This window comes from Carlito syrichta, unplaced genomic scaffold, assembly GCF_000164805.1.
Source record: "Carlito syrichta isolate Samal-C Ts95f unplaced genomic scaffold, Tarsius_syrichta-2.0.1 Scaffold287885, whole genome shotgun sequence".
Lineage (NCBI taxonomy): Eukaryota > Metazoa > Chordata > Mammalia > Primates > Tarsiidae > Carlito > Carlito syrichta.
In genome coordinates this window covers 72784-96111 of record NW_007231981.1, presented here as the reverse complement: position 1 = coordinate 96111, position 23328 = coordinate 72784, and the positions used below count along the sequence as shown (strand labels likewise).

Sequence of the window (23328 nt, the reverse complement as noted above, 5' to 3'; positions counted from 1 at the left end):
CTTAGAAAGACAGAAACAATTCCGCCATGCACCTTCCATCAAGTGTACTGAGATTCACTTATAAGTTTTACTGCCATGTATGCACACTGGTCACCAATCACCCGCCAATATCATAGGTATAACTGATATCCTATGTCAGAGGCGATCTTCCAGATGGGCCTTTACAGGCCTCAGCCATGTAGCTATAGATGTTGGCTCCCAACATCATCTAAGATCTTATAGTGTACACACATTATATGGTGTGTCTTTTGCATGTATATGCACACAAACTAAACAAAACTTTTGTTTTTACCTTCAAGAATGTGCCTATCCAGAATTCTAGGATCCCACTTTGCCTAACCCTCTTGGATATTGGTCAGTGTTGAAGGTGAAAAGGCGACTTTGGGATTCATAAAATATTTTGGGGTTGAAAGATTCTGACTGATCATCTGAGATCTGTGTTTACCTTCTTAAAACCTTGTGGGACAGGGCATTCCTAAGAGAGAATATCATGTCCAAAGGCAGTGAGGGGTGAAATATTATGGGTTATTCAGGAACCTTAAATTACTTAACTGTACTGAAGCATCAAGTGTGAAAAAGTGGTGGACTAAAGTAAGATGGGAGGCCCCCCCCTACCATTTTGTTTTTTTGAGTTGGAGTCTCACTCCATCGCCCAGGTTGGAGTGTAGAAGCATGCTCATGGTCACCCTAGTGTTGACCTACTGGACTCTGGCAATCCTTCCGCCTCAGCCTCCCAAGTAGCCGAAATTATAGGCGTGCACTACCATGCCTGGCTAAGTTTTTGATTTATTGTAGAGACGAGGTCTCACCATATTGCCCACGCTGGTCTTGAACCCATGGGCTCAGACCATCCTCTCGCCCTGGCTTCCCAAAGTGCTGGAATTACAGGCCTGAGCCATTGCACCTGGCTAGGAGGCCCTTTTTTTTTTTGAGTTGGAGTCTTACTCTGTCGCCCAGACTGGAGTGCAGTGGCCGCTCCTGGCCACCACAGCCTCGACCTGCTGGGCTCCGGCGATCCTTCCACCTCAGCCTTCCAAGTAGCCAGAATTGCAGGCATGCGCTACCATGCCCGGCTGATTTTTTGGTTTATTGTAGAGATGAGGTCTCGCTGCCCAGGCAGGTCTCGAACCCGTGGGCTCAGGCAATCCACTCACCTCAGCCTCCCAAAGGCACGGGATTACAGGCTGAGCCACCGAGCCCAGCCCCAGTTTTTAAAGAAGACAGAAAACACACAACAAAAATGAATATGAATACACACACACACACACACACAGACACACACACACAGCTGTGGCAATCTTTTTTTCATTGATGTCTTATATAGAACCCTAATGCTTAAAGCGCATAAAAAAGAGCCATTTGGTACAACCTACCTGCCACAATGGCCCCATAAGCATCTCCACAAAACACTAGGACTCTGGAACACAGTTTGAAAATCTCTCCAGTGGTTGGCAAACTTTTTTTTTGAGTAGGGGTCTCATTCTGTCATCCAGGCTGGAGTGCAGTGGCATGCTCATGGCTCATCACAGCCTCAACCTCTTGAACTCAGGTGATCCTTCTGCCTCAGCCTCTCGAGTAGCTGGGACTATAGGCAAGCACCACCACTCCTGGCTAATTTTTTTTTTTTTTAGTTTTTTGTAGCGATGAGGTCTCACTATGTTGCCTAGGCTTGTCTTGAACTCCTGGACTCAAGTGGTCCTCCCACCTCAGCCTCCCAAAATGCTGAGATTACAGGCATGAACTACTACACCCAGCCTGCAAACTTTTTCTCTAAAGGACCAGATAATGAATATTTTTGGTTTTGTGGGCCATGCGGTTTCAGTTGCAAGTCTATCTGCTCACCTCTGCCATTGTTACTAGAAAGCAGCCATAGACAATATATAAATCAATGGACATGGCTGGATTTGGCCTGCTACTGACCATTTTGGTATTCTGACTCCTGAAACCCTCTTCGTGTTTTTTAAACAAATGGGGACTCTACAGCTGAGAACAGGGAAGCAAGTTACCTTTCATAACAAAGCTAGGGCTAGAACCCAAGTTGCCTGATTACCACCTTGTTTCTTTACCTTTTATTGTGCTGTCAGATAGAAATATCTGACATGTATATCACTGTATATCAGGGAAAGAGAGAGAAATAGCTCTGCCTAAGGGTCTCTTTAATTAAACAATGCCTTTAATCCTAGGTAAAATATTTCTTTCTCGTAAACTTGAGGTGCCCCCTAAGCTGTGTCATTTGAGAAAATATGATGTCCTTGCAGCTACTCAGTGGTTGCTTCTAATTGTATCTCCCATAAATGGCTTTGCCCTATAAAGATATATGCAGCTTAACAGCATGAAGTGTTTGAGGTCTAGTTTTATATGTCTTCCTGTGGGAAAATGGTTATATTTTTATTTTTTTTATTAGACATTGATGTGATCATTAAAGTTCCTGAGAGAATGAGAACCATGTCAAGGATATCTGGAGTGAGTGTTCAGAGTTGACAGGACTGAAACATGTATGACTTGGTATTAATTTTTCTAAAAAAGAACAAATAAGCTGAGTACTTTTTGTACCAGATACTCTACTAAACACTTAATGTTCTCATTTGATCCTTATAGAGGTACATTGTGATTCATCATGATGAAGGTAAAAGTGAGGAACATAATATCCAGGGTAGTAATGGAATTAATGAACTGTATAGATCTTTGTTCCTTTCTACATGTAGATGGAATCTAGAAAACATAGAATATGTAACTTATGTAACTTAGAAGATTACTGGCTTTGTGATTGCATATGTAAAGTCTTGCATTGGTTGCATCCAAGAGGTGTCATTTGCTACCTCAGTTGATCTAGAAAGTAAGCATTTCCTGGGTGATCACAGTGTTCATGGATTAGCTGCACTCTTTCTCCTTTTAAAGAAGCTGGGAGAATTATGCCAGCCACTGTGGCCCTGGTACCTTTGAAAAACCATCCTATTGGCAAACCAGAATGGGATTTTTTTTTTTTTTTGGCCTGCTTTGTGGAATTTGTCTGATCTGCATGCCTATTTTCAGCCAATTTGGAGAACTCCCTTGACCTTTATTGCTTTTCTCCTCCAGAGGGTTGGCTCAGTGACTTCTATTACTGGGATTGCTTTTGCTAGGATATTTAGATTTCCTTTCTCAAGAAAGGCAGTGCATGGAAAAATCTACATGGCCTTGTACTGCTTATTTTTCGGTTTTCTGAGCTTATATTGCAGTACTTTACCATCAGGGCAAGAACGGCATGCTATCTAAGTTTAATTGCCTTTAAGTATAACTGCTGTAAGCCTTAGTAATTATAGTTAACATTTCCTGCATTAGCACTGCACTGCTCCCTTGGGGTTTTCAGAGCGAGTCACAAATAAATGCATTCAACTTTAAATAGCTCATGAGGATTATAGAACCCAAAAGGTGAAGGATAGAAGATGTTTCCTTCTTTCTTTCCAGTTTTTCAAAGCTTAGCAAATAGGAGGGCAGAGGCATTTATGACTTTAAAGTTTTGGTTGCCCTAGTCAGTGTCATTACAAATAGTCACATACCCCGGGAAGAAAGGTTTAAGCTTATTGAGAGAAATAGTATGTTGATTGTTTGTTTGTTTTATTTCCTAGAAAAAGATCTAATAGATAGAAAAATCTAGGCTTTGAACTCACCTCAACTACTTTACACAGCTAGATTGAACTAGGCCTGGGATGAAAGGAAATGCCAAGAAAGTACAGAAAAAGTTGAAAAAGTTTTTGTTTTCCAGTTACCTAGGCAAAGCATACCACAGGCCTGGTAGGGAAATACAAGATAGGTTTCTGCCTAGAAAAAGTTCAGTAATTCTAATTTGAGGAGGGAGACAGTTGTTGAAAGACAAGGAAAGTTTCCCCACCAGTACATACCAGTGCTACCTGACTGGAAATTCTAGAGAGCAGCGATTTGGCCTCATTACCATGAAGGAGTTACCTGGTTTCTGCAGTGGAGAGTCAGATTGGTCCTGCCAGCTTGGCCTTCCCTAAATGGCAGCACCAGTAAAGTGGGTCACTTGTTACATTGCAGTTATCTACCTAGGTAACTCAAGAGCTTGGGGATTGTTGAAAAGTCAGAGCTTGATTCCTGATTTTTTTGACCAGGTTATCAGTAATATTTTCAGATATTAGTCTCAGCAGTGAAGGTATCCCTAACCTGTTTCCATCAGAAGGTTAATAACAGCTGTGATCCACATGAAATAGTTTCTGCTTATAAAAATGAATCTGTGGGTTGATTTATTAGCTCTGAGGGTGCCCCACAAGTATTATGAGAAGAATAATCTGCATATTTGCTAACAAGGTGGTAAGGCTGTATTTTCTTCTATCTTCTTTAGTGCTGAGAGTATGTATGTCTTCTTTAAAGAGCTCTGAGATATATTCCGCATTCTTTTATTCTCTTAAAGCCAGGATTTGGCTTACAAGTTATTTGGGGTACAAAGAACTCATATTCTTATTCCCAACCTGCTTTTGGATATGGCTTATAGGCTTGCTAAAGGGATGAATCATGTTTCATTCAGTCTTTTTTTTTTTTTGGTGAGTCATCGTTCTTACTCTGTTGCCCAGGCTAGAGTGCAGTGGCATGCTCACAGTCACCAAAGCCTCAACATGCTGGGCTCAAGTGATCCTTCTGCCTCAGCCTTCCAAGGAGCTGGAACTACAGGCACACGCCACCACACCTGGCTGATTTTTTGATTTATTGTAGAGATGACGTCTTGCCAAGTTGCTCAGGCTGCTCTTGAACACCTGGGCTCAGGCAATCCTCTCACCTCTGCTTCCCAAACTGCTGGGAATACAGCCATGAGCCACCATGCCCCCTAGTCTTACTTTTGACTCATTTAGTTTGAGTCTTTAAGGATTCTGAAGGTTCCAGAATAAAAGTTGAGAGACTACAGCTCAAGGTCACCAACTCAGGCTTGTGGTAGAAGTCACAAATACCTGTGGTCTTTTAAATAAAAAAACTAGCAAGGCAGTGCTGGGCAGTGTGGAGACTAAAGACTTTTGAACCACTGCATGACTACTTTACTTCTAAGAAGTAGAAACTTTCCAGGACAGCAGTGATGTTTTTTTATTGGGTGATTACCAGGACCACAGACGTCAAAAAGACAATTCTGGCCTCCTAATACCTTCAACAGTTGACTACACTTTTTCTCCCACTTGGAGAGGAGACAGCTACATAAAAGGGGATAGGCTTCCTTTCTATACCAAATCAAACCTTTCTCCCTGAAGATCCCTTCCTTTTTAAAGCATTTCTCTACTGTAATAATTAGAATAAGATACACCCTCCCCCGAATATTCCAGATTAGAGTGAAGAAGACTAGAGGTGAGGATGTGCTTATGTGGAAAACCTGAAAAAACTTGCCATCTAAGATCAATGGTACCTATGGGAGCAGACTTGGGGAATAACATAGGGATAAGGAAGGAGGAAGAGATTAATAAGGTACTTTGCATTTGTATCCCTCTTCAGATTCTCTGTATATGCAGTACAAGGTAGCCTGCTACTTATCATGAAGGACTTTCTCACCATTCCTTCCTTTTTGGAGGTGTATTCTAAAATAGGATGAGATCTAAACTCAAGGCTGGATTTAGGGGCTGTGTAACTGACCATGTTGTTCTTTTTCCTTCTGTCTTGCAAATCTCCCAACCTGGATTTCCAGCTGAAAAAGAAGCAAGTGTACGTTGACAAGGTGGAGAAGATGCAGCAGGCCCTTGTCCAGCTCCAGGCAGCATGTGAAAAACGTGAGCAGCTGGAGCACCGTCTGCGGACACGGCTGGAGAGGGAACTGGAATCCCTCAGAATCCAGCAGGTATGCAGAACTTGAGGGAATAAAGGCAAAAAAGAAAGCAAATGAGGTTATTCCTGGTTGCTTGTTTTCCTCCTGGCATTTGACATAAACACCAAAAGCACACGTTTGCTTCTCTTTACATATTGTGCTTCACTTGATCTTACTCCTGATAGCCTCTCAACTGGAAATATGAAATCTGTTTCCTAAGTTTCATAGTTCAGATACATCCTATAAGCACCTTTTATTTGCACATGAACCCCAGAAATAGTAGACACTATAAGGAGTAAAGCTGCTATACAAATAGACAACTTCATGTTTTAGAACTGTAAATGGTCTTTATAAATTATCTGTCACAGCACTCCTCAGTTTTAGATGAGGAAAAAAATCAAGATCCAGGAAAGAGTGCATGAGTCACTAAAGATGGCCACAAGTTAGGGGCAAGATAGGAACTAAATCCTAGATTTTTAAAATTTCTGTTTCTGTCGTGTACCATACTGGCAGGCAGGAACGTCAGTTTTTAACTCATTGATCCACTTTCTGAGCAGCATGACAATTTGATATGCCAGGCTCTTTTCCTGACCAAGGGAATCTTACATTCAAGCCCAAGATAGGAAGTCCTGTGGCCTTAGAAGGAAATCTGAATTATCCCTGCTTCTTTCTGACTCAGAATCTAAACAGAATTAGGTTGAGTAGTGATCCTTTCCAAGAATAGGGGCTCTCCAGTGGCACTCAGGTACCATGGTTCTTCTTTAACTAACCTGAGGGGTCTTGGTATTTGCCCCCACAGCGGCAGGGTAGCTCTCAGCCCACTAACGTTTCGGAATATAATGCTGCTGCACTGATGGAGCTCCTTCGGGAGAAGGAGGAGAGGATCTTGGCCCTGGAAGCTGATATGACAAAGTGGGAGCAGAAGTATTTGGAGGAGAATGTGATGAGACATTTTGCTCTAGATGCCGCTGCAACCGTGGCTGCTCAGAGGTAAGTAGTTAGCTGACAAGGCCATTACTTGAAGGGTGTGAGTGGGAGGAACTGAAAGGTCACTGATTCATAGATCTTCCAGTGTTTTATTTTCTTTAATAGTCTGTTTCCTCAATTGCTGCTTAAGCATGTTTTTGTTTTTTTGTTTTAATCTGGTTATGCAGGGACTGAATGACTGTGGGGACAGAGGATTAGGGATTTTAAAATGAAATTTGCTGTATGAGCATAGTAGAATCATAGTTTGGCTTTCCTCAGGAGCCAGAACAATGGCTGATGGGATCAGAAGAATGTCTGCACACATCCTTCACCAGAGCCACAGGTTCTTTCAGGCACACCTGCAGGTTGTTTAGCCCCAAGACTGGAGTGAGAACGTCTCCAGAGAAATGCCACTCAGAAACTAAATGTCACTCAGGAGTGGCTGCTGCCATTTGATAGCTCTCGCTTGTCCAAGGTATATCAAAGGCTGTGCTGAACATGAATCCATTCCTGCCCTTTGAGAAGGTCTATATTTGAAGGTTGCATTATCTGTGTGCTGCATGAGCTCATCACATATAAGCAGTCACATTCCATCTAGTAGAGAGAGAGTGACAGGAGGATATTTTATATTTTGCTACTTATTTGTTCCTGTTTTTATATTATAAGAATAATTATTGTCTTTTGAAGGAAATAATTGCTTTTATTCTGGTTGTTTATCTTGCTGATATTCATAATCATCAGTTGGGAAAGAAAGAAAGGGAAAAAAGAAACAACAACAAAAACTAAATTCAGATCAGGCAATGACTTGGGTTGTGGTGGTAACAGACAGATCCTTGGTCTGGAATGGGGTATCTATGGCTGGCTATAGCATATTGCACCCAGGTAGGTCTCTATCCTGAAAGTTACTAAAAACCACAGTATTGTTTTTGACATTCTCCTAAATGTGGTAAACTGGCAGAGTCTGAAGCGCTTGCCAGACTTTGGGTTGGAATATGTGTGTGAGGGGGTGGTGAATACATTTATTTTTGAGTCTTTCTGTTGCCAAATCAGAGGTGGGAAGGGCCAATGCTTTAAAAGCTGAACTAGTGCTTTATAAACCTGCTCTGATTCTCTAAGAAGCCATCTTACATCTCTCGTCTTACACCTGTCTCCAGATGTTCCCTATACCTTAAATATATTGAAGCTGCCTGTAGCTTGATTCTGAGGTCCTCGTTGGCTTAAGTCTACCTGGCCTTGTTTCCTGAGCAAAACATGCCCAATATAAAATGCACAGAAACTTCAGCTGTGCCAGAACACGAGCTCAAGGTTTGTAGACAGTTTAGGAGCAAAATTAATTGTAATTTTACCTGCTGGCTCCCAAAGAAACACCTGTGTCCATGACTTGTTCAGAGGTTATTCATGAAACCCTAACACTGAAAATACGTCACTAGGAGGTGGGGAGTTGCAGGGTAATTTTGTCATCTCTGGGCAGAAGCTTAGAATGATACAGCACACAAGTGTTTGCAGTGTGAGAAAATACTAGAAAGCTAGGGTTCTTGGTGCTGACTTCAGAATAGACTCCAGGTCTAAGTGCAATAAAGCAAAGGGGTTGTCACTAGGGAGTCTTCTATAAACTACTATCCTTTTTCCTTTCCTCCCTTTAAAGCTTTGAGTCCCCGGGGAGCCCACTTCCAGATGGATTTTTATAATCTTTTGGCTCCCATAATGTAGACTTAATTTAAATAGAATACATGTAATTCATCAGGTATAAAGTTTTCATCTAATCCTATTTTTTTGGCAAAATGTGCATGCTTATTAGTTAATATGATAAAACACAGCCAGTTCATACCTAGAAGGAATATCTTCTGAGAGTTCCACGGGTGAACATTCTGGATCAGAACTGTATGTCTTTCTTGCATGCTACTAATCCAATCCACAGGACCGATTGAGAGATAAACTATATTCACGGTTTTGTAAAATAAGATAATTGAACTAAGCGATTCCTCCCAGATCCTTCTATTCCTAGAATTATACTACATTCCCAAAGGTAGTTAGTGCCTCTTTGGTTCTGCCATGGAGATTTCTTTTGCTTCTTTTCTTTCTTCGTGAGATTTTAAATTTGGGAAGAAATGCTCAGAAAACTTTACTTTTAAACTTGTCAGCTCTTCTGCTTTTCTTTCCAACATTTCTTCTCATTCTTTTTGTCTGCTTGTTTTCCTTTTCCTCTTCTCTATCTTAAATGTTGGCATGACCAAAGTTCTGCCCTTTGCCTTATTCTGTGGTAAAAAAGTTTTATATATTTTTAAAAATAATTGCTCTTTTATTGAGTTGGGGTCTCACTCTGTCGCCAAGGCTGGAGTACAGTAGCATGATCATGGCTCACCACAGCCTCAACCTGGGCTCAGGCATTCCTTCCACCTCAGCCTTCCAAGTAGCTGGGACTACAGATGCGTACCACCATGCCCAGCTAATTTTTGTATTTTTTGTAAAGATGAAGTCTCACTATGTTGCCCAGGCTGATCTTGAACTCCTGGGTTCAAGCAATCCTCCTGCCTCAGCCTCCCAAAGTTCTGGGATTATAGGCATGAGCCACTGGCCTTTCTTTTTTAAAGTAATTTTTAAGTACTAGTATATAAGCTGCAGATGGAAAGTACTCAAAATATATTTGAGGAAGGAAGAAAAAAAAGGAAGGATAAAGGAAGATGTGACAGCAGGAAGGGCAAGATTTCTAAATATATAACTAAAGCCAGGCTAGGTGGCTCAGCCTGTAATCCCGTGCCTTTGGGACGCTGAGGTGAGTGGATTGCCTGAGCCCACGGGTTTGAGACCCACTTGGGCAACTTGGCGAGACCTCATCTCTACAATAAATCAAAAATCAGCCAGGCGTGGTAGTGCACGCCTGTAGTTCCGGCTACTTGGAAGGCTGAGGTGGAATGATCGCCGGAACCCAGCAGGTCGAGGCTGCGGTGGCCAGGAGCGGCCACTGCACTCCAGTCTGGGTGACAGAATGAGACTCCAACTCAAAAAATAAAATAAAATAAAAAACTTAAATTCCTAAATTTAGTGCCACATTTTAATGACCTTCTTGGTTTCTATGTATTCTGCTAGGATCAAACTTAATATATTCTAAACCTAATAGCGCATAGGTGAATGACAGGTTTCAAAATTAGGACATCTTGCTTAGATAGTATCAGTGGCAGTTGTAGAAGACAGATATTTTTTCAATTAAGGTATCAGTTACACATTTAAAAATCACCTGTTTAAAGTGTATTGTTTGTGGATTGCCTGAGCCCATGGGTTCGAGACCCGCTTGGGCAACTTTGCGAGACCTCATCTCTACAATAAATCAAAAACTAGCCGGGCGTGATAGCGTGCACCTGTAGTTCCAGCTACTTGGAAGGCTGAGGCGGAAGGTTCGCCGGAGCCCAGCAGGTCGAGGCTGCGGTGGCTGGGAGCAGCCACTGCACTCCAGTCTGGGCGATGGAGTGAGACTCCAACTCAAAAATAATTAATTAATTAATTTAAAAAAATAATAAAGTGTATCATTTGGTGCGTGTTGGTAATTTTATGCAATATTGTAGCCACTACCACAATCACCATAGAGGACATGTTCTATAGTGTTCTTGTGCCCCTGGAACTTGGTCCTTTCCTCCCCCACTTGGTCCCAGCAAATAACCGATCTGCTTTTTTGTCATAAAACTGTAATTTATTTTCTAGAATAGCATATAAAAGCAATAATATTGTGTTTACTTTTTTATGCTCAGAATAATGATTTTGAGATTCATCCAAGTTGATGCATATATTAATAGTTAATTCCTTTTTATTGCTGAGTAATGGTATGAATGTACTACAATTTTATATATCCATTCACCTGATGGTAGGCGTTTGAATTGTTTCCAGTTTTGGGCCATTGTAAATAATAAAATACAGATTTTAATATAAGAATAAGCAAGTGTTTTGTCTCAGGTGAGAAGATATATATTAGGTGGTCTATTTATTCCCCTCTAACACTTTGATGTTATGAAACACTTGTTGACAAAAGGAATGCTGTCAATGCAATGATTTCAGACAAGATCAAGGTACGAAAACTAGGTGTTTAGCCATAGAGTGTCCAGGAAGAGGCATTTTAATACATATGGAAAGTGCTGGTATTGCCATTTTTTCTGAGATGCACCTAGACATCAGATATAGCAACTCTGATATTGGTCAGTTGTACACATAGGTCAGTTTTACCTGATGAAAAGTTAAGAGGGCCCAGAAAAAGGGGGAAAGAGAGAAAATGTTAATGATTTTGGGAGTATACTTAAAATGAATATTTGATACCTAAAATATTTGTCTTGTTCAAAGGGCTAACAGGAAATTTATTTATTTTAGTAATCAAACATGTGTTGTGTTTACTATACAAAGTGTTCTTCTAAGAAATTTGCACTTACTACTACTTATCCCTGTAACAATACTCTGAAGTAAATACTATTGTTCATTTTCCAGAGCAGGAGACTGAGACATAGAGGGATTAAATAATTTGCCCATGATCACACACAGCCACTAAATGACAGAAACCTAGAATTTAAATCGACATTTTTGTCACCATTGCTGCTATACTCTGCTGTTTTCTAGATATGGTGTAGCTCAAAGATGGTGAAATAGGGATAATTAGCTGTTCAATAAGATACTATTTGAGGCTTATTATTTAGTCACCTGAAAATATTATGAATAATCTTAATAATATGGCCTGATTAAGGCTCCTTATTATTGTGTCTCTAGAGAGTCCTCTGTAGATGCTTAATATAGATGAAGTGAAATTACTACCGAATAGGAGTCCCTGTTCATTCCCGGAAGACCCAATTTGGCAACACACATTTTTAGTTTCAGCTCACGAATGGTGAATTTATTTCTGAACAACAGCAAACGGATAACAATAAAACGCATCTGTAATTTTTCAGTTTGCATTTACTAAATCAGGTTGTTACCTTTCTCAGAACGTAAAATGTTTCATGTTTATTTTGGGTGAAGTAAATCCCAGAAAGGAGGAAGTAAAGAAAGGAAAAGCAGAAGGTTGATGCTATCCATACCTGTCACACGTTTATCTTCTTCCCTATTGTAGGCATTTCTCAGTTTCCATTCTCTGCCTTCTTCTCATTCTACCTTCTTTCTTAGTTATATTGTTCTCTGCTGTAGTTTCTCTGTAATAATAGCAATGATAATAACTGTAATAATAACTCTAGCATCTTGAAGATTAAAATTAGAATTTCCAACAATTTCTTAGATATTATTGTATGGCTGTTCTTAAGATACTTTCAGTCCAGTGTACCTAAAATCAAAACTCTTTACAGCACTTTCCAGAAAACCTTTCCTGGGGTTCTTTTCACAACAAACCTTATACCATATTTCCTAGGCATTGAGTTAGTAGTAACAATCTTCTCATTCATTCTTCCCTTTCCCTAAGACCCACATTGATGTAGTCCCCAAGTTCTATCAATTCTGCCTTCTATAGCCTGTTTCCATTTCCCTTGAGACTTCACCTGTTCATTTTTTCATGATCTCTTTCTGGGATCATTACAATCACCTCACCGGCTAGTCTGCCTGATTCTAGTGTATTTCTCCTCTGATCCTGCCATCACATTTCTGCAAAAGATAATGCTGTCTTCCTAAACAATGGCTCAAATCATTTCATTCCCCTCAGAAGGCTCTAATAATTTTCAGTGCCTGTTGGAATAAAGTCCAAACTGACTCCTGTACTAGTTAATTATTTACTTCCCTTGCAAGTTTCCTGCAGTCAGGTAGTACTCTTATCCATGTCTCTCTCCTCTTCAGGCTCCCGGGAACTTCAAACACAGGGCTCCACTTAGGTAGAGTTCACATATTAAATAAACAAAAGCATGCTATTGATAGGGAAAAATGACCTTGAAGTTTAAAAGGCCACTAGATGTTTTATTTAGGAGCTTAATGGCGACGTTTTAATGAACAGTTTGAGCAATGTGATGGGATTAACTTTGTTGGAGAAAGGAAACAAAGTAACAAACTGTTTTTAAGAATTTGAGATGGAAGATACCAAGTTCAGAGATACACGGTTTGGGGTTTGCAAGTTTTGTTTTTTTATTGTAACCCAACATTTCTCTTCTGATGTTAAGGATAGTCCCAGAGTATTAGAAGGTAGCAGGTCAAATTGCTCCTTCAAATGTTGTGCTTGTTTCTTTTGCCTCAGCCCCACTCTTCTAGAAGGAAGATTGATGCTGAGGCCTGTCCTGGCAGCCCTGTAGAATTCACTAAGTGCCCCACATTTTCAGGCTCCATTCCTGAGGAGTTCACAGTGTCCATATCAATTAGCTGGCGGAGCTCTGAGTCCCCAAAATGGTCTTTTATGCAATGAAAGTGGCAGCAGGCCAGCACTAGTTCCCCCAGTGACAAACCGTACGCTCAAGTCCCCAGTGTCCATAGACACCATGCACTTTTCAAGAGGCCTGGCTCTAAAGCCCCAGCCGTCACATTGGAACTCTGCAGTGTAGGAATTGCCTCCAAGAGTATACCAAGAGCTGGAATTCTTTCAAATCATAATCTCTTGTATGTTAGTATCCTTTTACCTATGTGGTTCTCTCTTAATAGTAGCTTTATCAAGTGCCTTTACTGTGCCTGACACTATGTTTTTACATATATAATTTTATTCTATCTTCTGTGAGATGAAGGTACAATTACTGTTCCCATTTGGCATATGAGGAGGCCGACTTAGAGCATGTAATTGACTTTCTGAGGTCACAGAGCTTGTTAGTGGCAGAGTACTTGGGAAAGCTAGGCCTTAAACCCCATGTTGTCTGTAGTCAGAGCCTGTGCTCAGAGCCCTACATAAATGCTGCTTCCTTTGGGTACCCAGTAGGACTATAAGCAAGTAAATTACAGTAGAGAAAGTATAGAATTCTGAGATGGTAAAATAGTTAGAATTGAGCAAATGATGAGAGCCATTGTATTCTTTCCCCTTCTTGCTCTCCGATTATTTCATCATTACCATAAATGGTTTCAACCTTGCATATGAGGGGCAAGCATTTTGAGAAACAGGTGTTTACAGAGACTCACCAAAATACCTTGGTCTTAACATTAACTTTCTGCTTCTTTATTCTCTTGCCATCTCACCCCCATCTGCACTGGTCACAATCTCAAAGCTAAGAGAAAATAGCTAGCTGCCAGCAGAAAATATGCCTGGAGTTCTCCCACAGATCCTCATTTTCTTAGGAAGTATAATGAAGCAGTGCCAGTTCATTGTTTTCTTAGCCTATTGTTTGATTTCCTTTAAGACCAATATAATTACATCAGTATTCTCCCTGATCCTGATACTCCCTCCTCTCTCTCTCTCTCTCTCTCTCTCTCTCTCGCACATACACATGCACACGGTTTTTGTTATTAGTTGGTCTTTGAGTTAATGGTCTGAGACACTTTCAGATGGAACATGATAGTCCTTTATGCAACTGGGACTCTGGCAAGAGAACAGTCACTTCATTAGGATAGACTCATCGATTTGGTGCTCGAATGTTTCAGATATAAATTAGATTGGAATCCAGTGGGACTGACTCAGATGCCCTGCTTGTTAGCTCACATGCCGTACCTGATCTTACCTGTTGACATGTTTATTGCTTGTTTCTAGCACTCAGATGTAGTTAAAATAGTCATCTGTAGCAATAAGCTACTTAGTATACCTTCTGACTTCCTTTCAGAGTCTAACCTTTCCCCCTTGATGAGTGTCCTAAGAATAAAATGGAAATGTATATTTATTCCTTTTGCTTGGCCATAATCTAAAAACTTGAAGGGACTGTCTGCTGGAAGGTTTTTGGAGGTTGTCCAGTTTTGAAGGCAAACCTGTGCATATCTCAAAAAAATCTCTGACTTTTGCATCCATGTTGATACTAATAGCCTATTCTTCTACCCTGAAGGCAGAACCTTTTTGTCTTCAAGGCTTTTACCAGTTATTCACCCAAAAACCAACCATTCGAATAAGACTGATTTCTACTTAGGACCTCTCAGAAAAGACTCTTAACAGGAAGATAGCATCCATTGATTTTGCTGTTCTCATATCATCATCACTTATTATTTCCTTCCCAGAGACACGACAGTCATCAGCCACTCTCCTAACACCAGCTATGACACAGCTCTGGAAGCTCGCATCCAGAAGGAGGAGGAAGAAATCTTGATGGCCAACAAGCGTTGCCTTGACATGGAGAGCAGGTAAAATGTTAATCTAAACCCTGATGGATTTGAGAAGTTGCTCTAGAGACCAGATAGGTCAGAAGGAAAGAGCAGATATCTTTATTCACAAGGAAACCTGATCATGCAACTTACCCACCACCATCACCCCTGCCGGCCTGTCACTTAGAGTGTGAGATGCAATGACCTTCACCGTGATCATTCTCATTACCATGGAACTAATTCCAAGTAGGGTTGCTGTCCTCCTGTGTTTTCTAATTGTCCTTTCCATCTGTCCTTTGCCGGAGCTGAATTGTTGGCATCTGCACTCAGGAGTATTTCTTTTAGCACTGCACCTCACCCCTGTGATACAGCAGATTGCTCAGTAAAAGAACATCCACTCAAATGGGGAGGTAGGGCACCTGATGCCTCTTATAAATTCATGTACTTATTATCTGGAGTTTGTGGCTGATTCATGGACCATCTCATCTTCTCATTGAACACATTCTTTCTGTTGAGTCAAATTCTTCACTGCAGTACACTACATTCTCTCATATTAAACCTTTCTTTCCATCAGTACTTAACTGTTACCTCCTAAGATGTAAACAAAAGTTACTGGATGCTCTGCTGTGTTCATTTGGGTGTGCAGAAAGACGTTAAAAAAAACTGTAGCACACCATCCTTTGCCTTCCATCTTGGGACTTAACTAGACCATCGTTAGTCTCAAGGATAATGGGAGCTCAAGTCCATGTAGTCAGTGAGACTAAAACACAGAAGCAGCAATAAGGTCATTGTGTGTTGTCTTTGGCTCCTAGGATTAAGACCCTTCATGCACAGATTATTGAGAAGGATGCCATGATCAAAGTACTCCAGCAGCGTTCACGGAAGGAACCGAGTAAGACGGAGCAGCTGTCTTCCATGCGGCCAGCAAAGTCACTGATGTCAATTTCCAATACTGGGGCAGGTTTGCTCTCCCATTCATCCACCCTGACTGGCACCCCCATCATGGAAGAGAAGAGGGATGACAAGAGCTGGAAGGGGAGCCTAGGTAATGACAGTAAATAAGGAAAATTACAGTCACATGTTGATAGACAGCCATGAGATAAGCACCCTTGCAGTGAGGAAAAGGGAAGATAGTCGAGGTTTTAAAGAGGAAGACGTACCAGGTTGATTTTTTTCACTTTTGAGAGTATAGATGCATATTCAGGAGTCCTTCCACACTGTGAAGTCTCATGGGGAGGACATTGATTGACGCCAAGGCCTGAGAGGATAAGAATTCTGGATTCTATTTGGGTAGGAAGGGAGATAACTTCAATTTCCTTTCAAAATTTATCAGATTTGACCTTTGTCATGTGGGATTGTGTCTTGTCCAAAGCCCATGTGACCTTTGTATCATTCAAAATTCCAGTATTTCTATGTTCTTTCCTCCTGTACAATGGGAGAACCCAAAGTTCTAGTTAAGCTAAATACAGCTGGGTGGCAGGTTTTTTTTGTTTTTTTTTTTGTTTTTTTTTTTGTTTTTACCAGAATGCTCTGAGGACAGAATGTACTTTTTAATTCCATTCCTGTCCATTTTTCCCCCTCTAATAAAAATCCCACAGGGCACATTTTTAGAGCCTGAGGGAGCAAGCTATATTTATTTATTTATTTATTTATTTATTTATTTCAGCTTTTTTTGTTGTTTTTAATTCATTTCTTGGTCCGCTGACACTTGAAGTATCTTTTGGTTAGGGTAAGCATTTTGGGGACCATGGTCATTGTCAGAATCCCAGATCACAAAGTTACCACTACACTCATCTGTGTCAACAGACTTCATCCAATCCTTTCCCATTCTCTGGTGATGTGTGGTGATGATGTGTAAGTGGAGCCTGCGTAGAAGAATTCTGACAAATCAGTGGAACTCACCATTGGAAAAATTAATCAAAAGACACCCAGGACACTTAAAGTTTCATACATTGTGCTGGGAGCCACATAATGAGGATCAGAAAGGATCTTCCAAGTATGAAAGAAACTTTTAGGCATAGTGGGAAGTACCTGACAAATGGATCCCTAGGTTCACTAGAGGCAAAAAATAAAGAATTTAGACACATTATATTACAATTTCTCTTAAACTCCTACAAGGGAGAAGAGGTAAACAGATGTCTAGTCAATCCCTTTGGGTCCCCTCCCACTGAGGGAACTTTTCTGTCCTCTCAATAAATCCTGCTTAAAAAAAAAACCAGATGTCTGGATTTGCACAACCTATTGTTTTCTAACCTCTTTCCCTCTTTTATTTGTAGGTATTCTCCTGGGTGGAGACTACCGTACTGAGTATGTCCCTTCCACACCCTCACCTGTGCCACCCTCAACTCCCCTGCTCTCGGCTCACTCCAAGACAGGCAGCCGAGACTGCAGCACCCAAACTGAACGTGGAATGGAACCCAACAAAACTGTTGCTCCCATCTCTGTTCCTGCTCCAGTTGCTGCTGCTGCCACTGCTGCCACCATCACTGCCACCGCTGCCACCAACACTGCCGCCGCTGCCACCAACACCACTACCATGGTAGCTGCTGCTCCAGTTGCTGTTGCTGCTGCTCCAGCTGCTGCTGCTGCTGCCCCATCTCCAGCAACTGCTGCTGCTATTGCTGCTGCTGTCTGTCCAGCTACTGCTGTTCAGATTCCAGCTGCTGCCTCTGCTGCTGCTGTTGTTCCTCCCTCTCCTGCTGCTGCTGCTGCTGTTGCTGCTGCTGCTGCTGTTCAGGTTGCTCCAGCTGCTCCGGCTCCGGTTCCAGCTCCCGCTCCAGCTCCGGCTCCAGCAGCGGCTCAGGCTTCTGCTCCAACTCAGACTCAGGCACCAACTCCAGCTCCGGCTGTGGCTCCTACTCTGGTTCCAGCTCCAACTCCAGCTTTGGCTCAGGCTGAGGCTCCTGCAAGTCCAGCTACCAGTTCTGGACCACATCGTTCATCTATTTCAAGTTTGACCTGCAATCCAGAGAAGACAGGTAATAATTCCCTGCAGGCAGGTGGCTTTTGGTTCTGCCCTCAAATGCAGATTTATTTCTTAGTGCCTGCTGTTTGGGCAGAGTTGGTCATTTGGAGTGAGTTTTTCATGATCTAAAGAGGAGAGAAGAGAAGAGAGTCTGTAAATGATTTCTCATCCACCTATATGGGAACAGGCATGAGTAGAAGCCATTCTCCCAGCAGCAGTCAATGAGGGGGGCAGCAGGCAAATCTCACTTTGCGATTGGCTTCATGAGGGAGCCAGTGCTCTAGCTCTAGAAATATGGGGTTTTACCTTGTCCCTAAGCATTTACTAACCCCTTATTTCCATTTAGATGGCCCTGTTTTCCACTCCAATACTCTGGAAAGAAAAACTCCCATTCAGATCCTGGGACAGGAGCCTGATGCAGAGATGGTGGAATATCTCATCTAAATGGCCAGATCAAGAGCTGCAGTTTATCAGCAAGAATGCTTTTAATCATTTTCCCCTTTGGTTTGTTCTTATTTTGAGGGTGAGGACAAGGGTTGGGGGGAGGGCATCTTTTTTAAAGGGACAGCTTTTTATTGGAACAATGTACTACTTAAGTAATACCATGTGAACTCCAGTCTATTTTGGTATACTTAGGGAGTACCTTGAATGACAGATTAATCAGAATGTGCTCTAAGGTATGTTGTTTGGATTTATACAAATACTGGGACTGTCAACAGGTGGCTATACATCAATGTTTTTCAATGTGCTTAAATTTGTTTAAAATTTCCGTATTCCAGATCATGTTTTATTGAAGAGCACAGTATGTGTGGAAGACAGTGTGTAACATGTAGTTCAGAAGTGGGAAGCCAGAAAGAATTTGAGCGCGTGCTGCTTTGTATAGTTACTATCTAGCAAGCAGCCAGAGAAAGCTCTCGTCTCAGGCTTACGAAAGGGAATAGTTTTAGGAGCTATGTAAGCTGGAGAAAGGGTAGGGGGTATTGGGGTGTGGAAGGGTGCTGGAGCTTTTTTTCCTACCAATTTCTCAGCTGCCCTGCCCCAGGGGATTGTGTTTGTCTTCATTTCAGTGGTGCTTTGTGAGTGGATTCTTTTGGTTCCCTCTTGGAGGTTCATAATTCATACATATGCTCTGGAGTAATTTATTCATTTGGATAATTAATATATTGCTTTCAGATGCTAGGAGAGTAAATTAACTGAGTGATGCACAATTTCCTCTCTCTTAGGGAGTTAGGTCATCAGAGGCCTTGATGGAGAGTTACAGGAGGTACTATATGCAGATTTGTGGTCTGCATGTAGCAGTGGACACAGATCACTTGACTTTTGTAAGACCAATCAGCTTAGTGTTTATTTTTTTTACAGCACAGATTCACTAGCTGGGTTACTAGTCTCAAATTGCCAATCATTTGCAAAATGAGGAAGCATCTTTGTTGACAAATTGAATGCTTTGAATTTATGGTGACTACTTTGAAATAACTTGTTTTGTTTTCCCAAATTCTTAGCATATGTCTTAAAAGCATTTTTGACTATCACCTCCAAGGGAATAGCATCAGAGCCCAAAGTACTATGCTGTGGCCAGGGAAGAGGTTGATTGTAGCAGGATCCTCAACTACCTCTTCTTACTGCCAGTGATTCCATCTTGGAATACCTTTGGGAAGCAGCAGGAAATGTGCATGTAGATGGGGACCAAAAGAGGCAATTGCTCCAAGCTTTGCCGTAGGGCTGCCTCCAGTGACACAGAGGGATGCCAGTTGCCACAGGTCCCTGTCCTGTGTCACCTCTCTGCCCTTTATTAAGGTGACAAATTTGCAGATAGCATTATTAAGATCAGTTTTCAGGGGTATAGGGAAGGAGAGGGGAGTGGGAGGGTGTTAGGTAAGGGTGGGGGGAGTAGAGGTTTGGGGATGTGTTAGTTAGAAACCAGATTAATAGAAGAGTAGGCTTGATGTATTACATCATGAGCCATAGTGGCAGAAAGGAACTTTAACAATATAGCCCTACCCTTTCATTTTAGTGATGAGGAATTTGAGACCTGGAGAAGTCCTATGACTTTCTCAAGGTCACACAGCCCAACTGTCCATTTTGCCAGTTACCATGCTTATTTTGGGAAACCCTTATTTTTAAAAAGCCCATTTTATGAAAAATCATCTTCACATATTTTGTAAAATGTTTCTGACTTGAGTAGTTTGTCTTATCTTGACACACTACTGAATTTTTATCTTGCCTTTCCTTCAGTGCCTTGTATAAGGTTTTCACTTTTCTGATCGGCATTTTAAATGAATCACATGAAATGTCCCCCTAAGAAATCAATTTCACTTCTCTCTATGAGACTGGGTGTCTCAGATCATCTTACGGAGTTCCTCTGTGAGTATAGGAATTGTGTCTTTCTTAATTACCTTCCAAAGGAATTATTTTGTGTTTGTGTGTGTGTGTGTGTGTGTGTGTGTGTGTGTGTGCGCGTGTGTGTATGTAGAGACAAAAGGGAAGATGATGCAATTTTCAGCCAGTCTTTTTACATTTTCAATAATGAAGTGATCATTTTACATACACATTAGTCCTCATTTATAAAGTGAATCTCAGATAGATGTTAAAAGTGAAATTGTGTTAGAACTCATGTATACTACCTTTTAGTTAGGAGAAAAAACTCATATAGTAGAAACAGCAAATAGCAAACTTCAGAAGAGCTACTTTCTATCCAAATAAATAAATAAAAATAGATCTTTAATCTACTCCTTTAATGGATATAACACATTGCCAGAATTTTTGCTGGCTCTGGGAGTCATGATTTTAATCACATTCTGTAAGGTGACAAATATCATACATTCCACATTGTGTGGTAGCAGCCATCTCTTTAGACTCGTGTTTTGGGGAGAGGAAGACATTCTTAGGTAAGTACTATTTCAAACTTTCCAGAACATCTCTGTCTTCTTCTTACACCAGAGGCAGTCCCTCTCTGCTCCTTTTTCAATCTTAGGTAATTTGCTAAAATAACATTGTACATCTAAGAGAGGGAAGAAGATCATGTCAGTGTACTGTGCTTAGAGAGAAGATAGTTGCAGCCTTTTCAGAAGCTCTCTACTAGCTGTCATTTAAAAATTTTCAGGTTTCTGGGAGAAATCTTAAGTTAGCTACCTTTTCACAGTTTTGTGGATGTAACATTTGGGGGATGATCCTGGACTCCCACCTATCTATGCATTCTGCTGGCACCTCAGGACAGGAGGATGACCTTGTTGTCTTAATTTGTACTACCTGGTGGTCTCTGAGGACCTTCTAATTCAGTTGTACCCCAATGTCCCATGTACAGGAAAACTTCATTAGAACAAACTTCACTTGATATAAAACTCCTCTTAACAGTCTTTTTGGAAATTAAAGTAGCTTGAGCTTTCTTTTAGAATTATGTATCTTGATTGTTGACTTAATGAAGGATTTACTTTCAATGCTGCTTTTGAGCTTCAGGGTGACAGGACAGCAGGAACCTGAATTATCTGCCATAGGAAAGATACCCAAAGACCCGTCATGTTCTTTTTGTTGTTACACTGTTGGGTGGGTATAGCCATTGGAAAATGAACAAACTGATTGTACAAACTACTTTTTATGATGAGCCTAAACCCTCACAATGCGGCAGCTTAAAGTGTATACTTATGCACTAACTTTGATAAAGTATATTCTTATATCTGTTAGCCGTACAATCTCCTGTTATCTCAATTGCTCATTCACATGTGGAATATGTTACTTAAAATGTGTGCATTCTTACTGAAAATGTTGTCAACGGAAGGCATCAGCTGTGGGCTAATTGCCACCAACTTCAGCCTGCCATGATCCTTGGAAATATATCTTCCAAGTGCCATCCATCATCAGTAGAACAAGTGTTGGGAGTTTGTTTATTTTTTTCTAACAGCAACGATGGGTTACATGGAGCCATCAAACCTCCTTCTGGCCTCTCTTGTGATTAATGGCATGTGTTTGTAAAATGGATAGTTGGGGTTGGCAGATGGCTAGAGAAGAATCGCCTTTGGTTTAAAATGTATGTGGTCCCTAATGATTGTGACCCCATTCTGTAATCAACTGAGCTAGTTCCAATAAAGTTAAGCGGGTTTAAATCCACTTTGTGCCTATCTTTTCACTGACAATAAAGTTAGCTATTTTAAAATGCAATACCGTGTGGAAAATGCTTTGGTGTTTACCCGACAGAGGCTTTATTTGTGCTGTATCAGTGATTACTTTCAATTCAGTATGCAGTGAAATTGCCTTTCAAGGGCAGCATGCAGCAGAATTTGCATTTGCTTGAAGTATGGAATGTGATTATAGATTATAAAGCATTAAGACAACACCACAGGCCACATGCTCTAATCAGTCTCTTTATATACTCAGGCAGCATATATTAAAAGCTTTGCATCTTTTTATCTCCTGGGTCCTAGGGATAAAATGATGGCCACCCAAAGCAGAGGATTCATCCTCTGGTTAGCATTTTGGAAGGCCCCTTGATATTCCTTTTGTACCCTTGTTCTGATGCCAATTCATCAGTTTTGGTTGAGGGAGCTTGTTATTAAAAGCAAATCAAAACCACAAACAAGTTGGCTCTTCACTGAAAATGTTAAGGCTGCCTTTACACTGCCCTTTCTGTGCCTCCTGTTTACCAGGGTGTTCCAAACCTGACTCATGAGGCAAGGATCCCCAAGGACTTTGAAATGACGCGTTTTCACAGTGAAATAGACTTGAAGGGTGTTGTGAAAGGAATCAGGTGGGGATCTAGAATTCACTCAACTGTAAATTTGATTTTTTTTAAGTTGGGCTTTATTCCCTCCATATTTATGAGTGCTTTGAAACTATGGATTAAAGCCTTCCCTCTTTTTGGGGTAAAGAGGATGAAATTAAGTTAATCACAACTTCTGTCAAAGCTTTGCAAAGCATACTTTTCAGAAATATATTATGCACATTTCTTAACGAGTAGTTACTCGTGGGAAGAAAATGCATGTGCTCCTTCAAAAGTGTGAGATCACATTGTAGGAGCATCCTTAGATATTAACATGATCCAGTTTCATAACTGATCTGGTATCTGCGTGGTACTTCATCTCCCTTCCTGCGGACCTTTCCTCCTGAGATAAGCATTCTGCACAGCCTATATCAATTACATAGTTGCAGAAAAGATAGAGATGTTTCCCACCCCATCTTATCCTACAAGAAGGTTTTTATTGGAGGAAAACAAATGTAAATGGCTTTGTCTGAGAACACTTTCTACGTTACTAGCAATCACCCTGGTATTTGAGTGAAGAGCCCTGGGTGACAGGACTTAGTTTCCAAGAAGAAAAATGTTCTTTACCACACCAGAATTCCATACCACATCACAGGTACTCACTCCTTAGATGCACAAATTGACCAAGCCCAGGATATTTATTTTAGTCCCCATGCTTTTTCATTTGCCAGGAGCCTCCACCAATGGAGTTAGGCATGTGTGAGTTGTTGAATAACT

At 41.1% G+C, this 23328-nt stretch overlaps 1 protein-coding gene across 1 annotated transcript in view; it reads left to right on the top strand.

Moving 5' to 3' along the window:
• The window catches only part of AMOT (angiomotin), a 66105-nt gene extending 46241 nt beyond the window's left edge, over window positions 1-19864 (top strand). The window contains exons 9-14 of the mRNA XM_008053114.2: window positions 5663-5812; window positions 6579-6769; window positions 14813-14935; window positions 15709-15941; window positions 17173-17874; window positions 18208-19864. Of these exons, the coding sequence (XP_008051305.1) occupies window positions 5663-5812; window positions 6579-6769; window positions 14813-14935; window positions 15709-15941; window positions 17173-17874; window positions 18208-18305 (1497 nt within the window). The 3' untranslated portion in view covers window positions 18306-19864. The remainder of the gene's footprint in view (window positions 1-5662; window positions 5813-6578; window positions 6770-14812; window positions 14936-15708; window positions 15942-17172; window positions 17875-18207) is intronic.
• Window positions 19865-23328: the final 3464 nt, after the last annotated feature.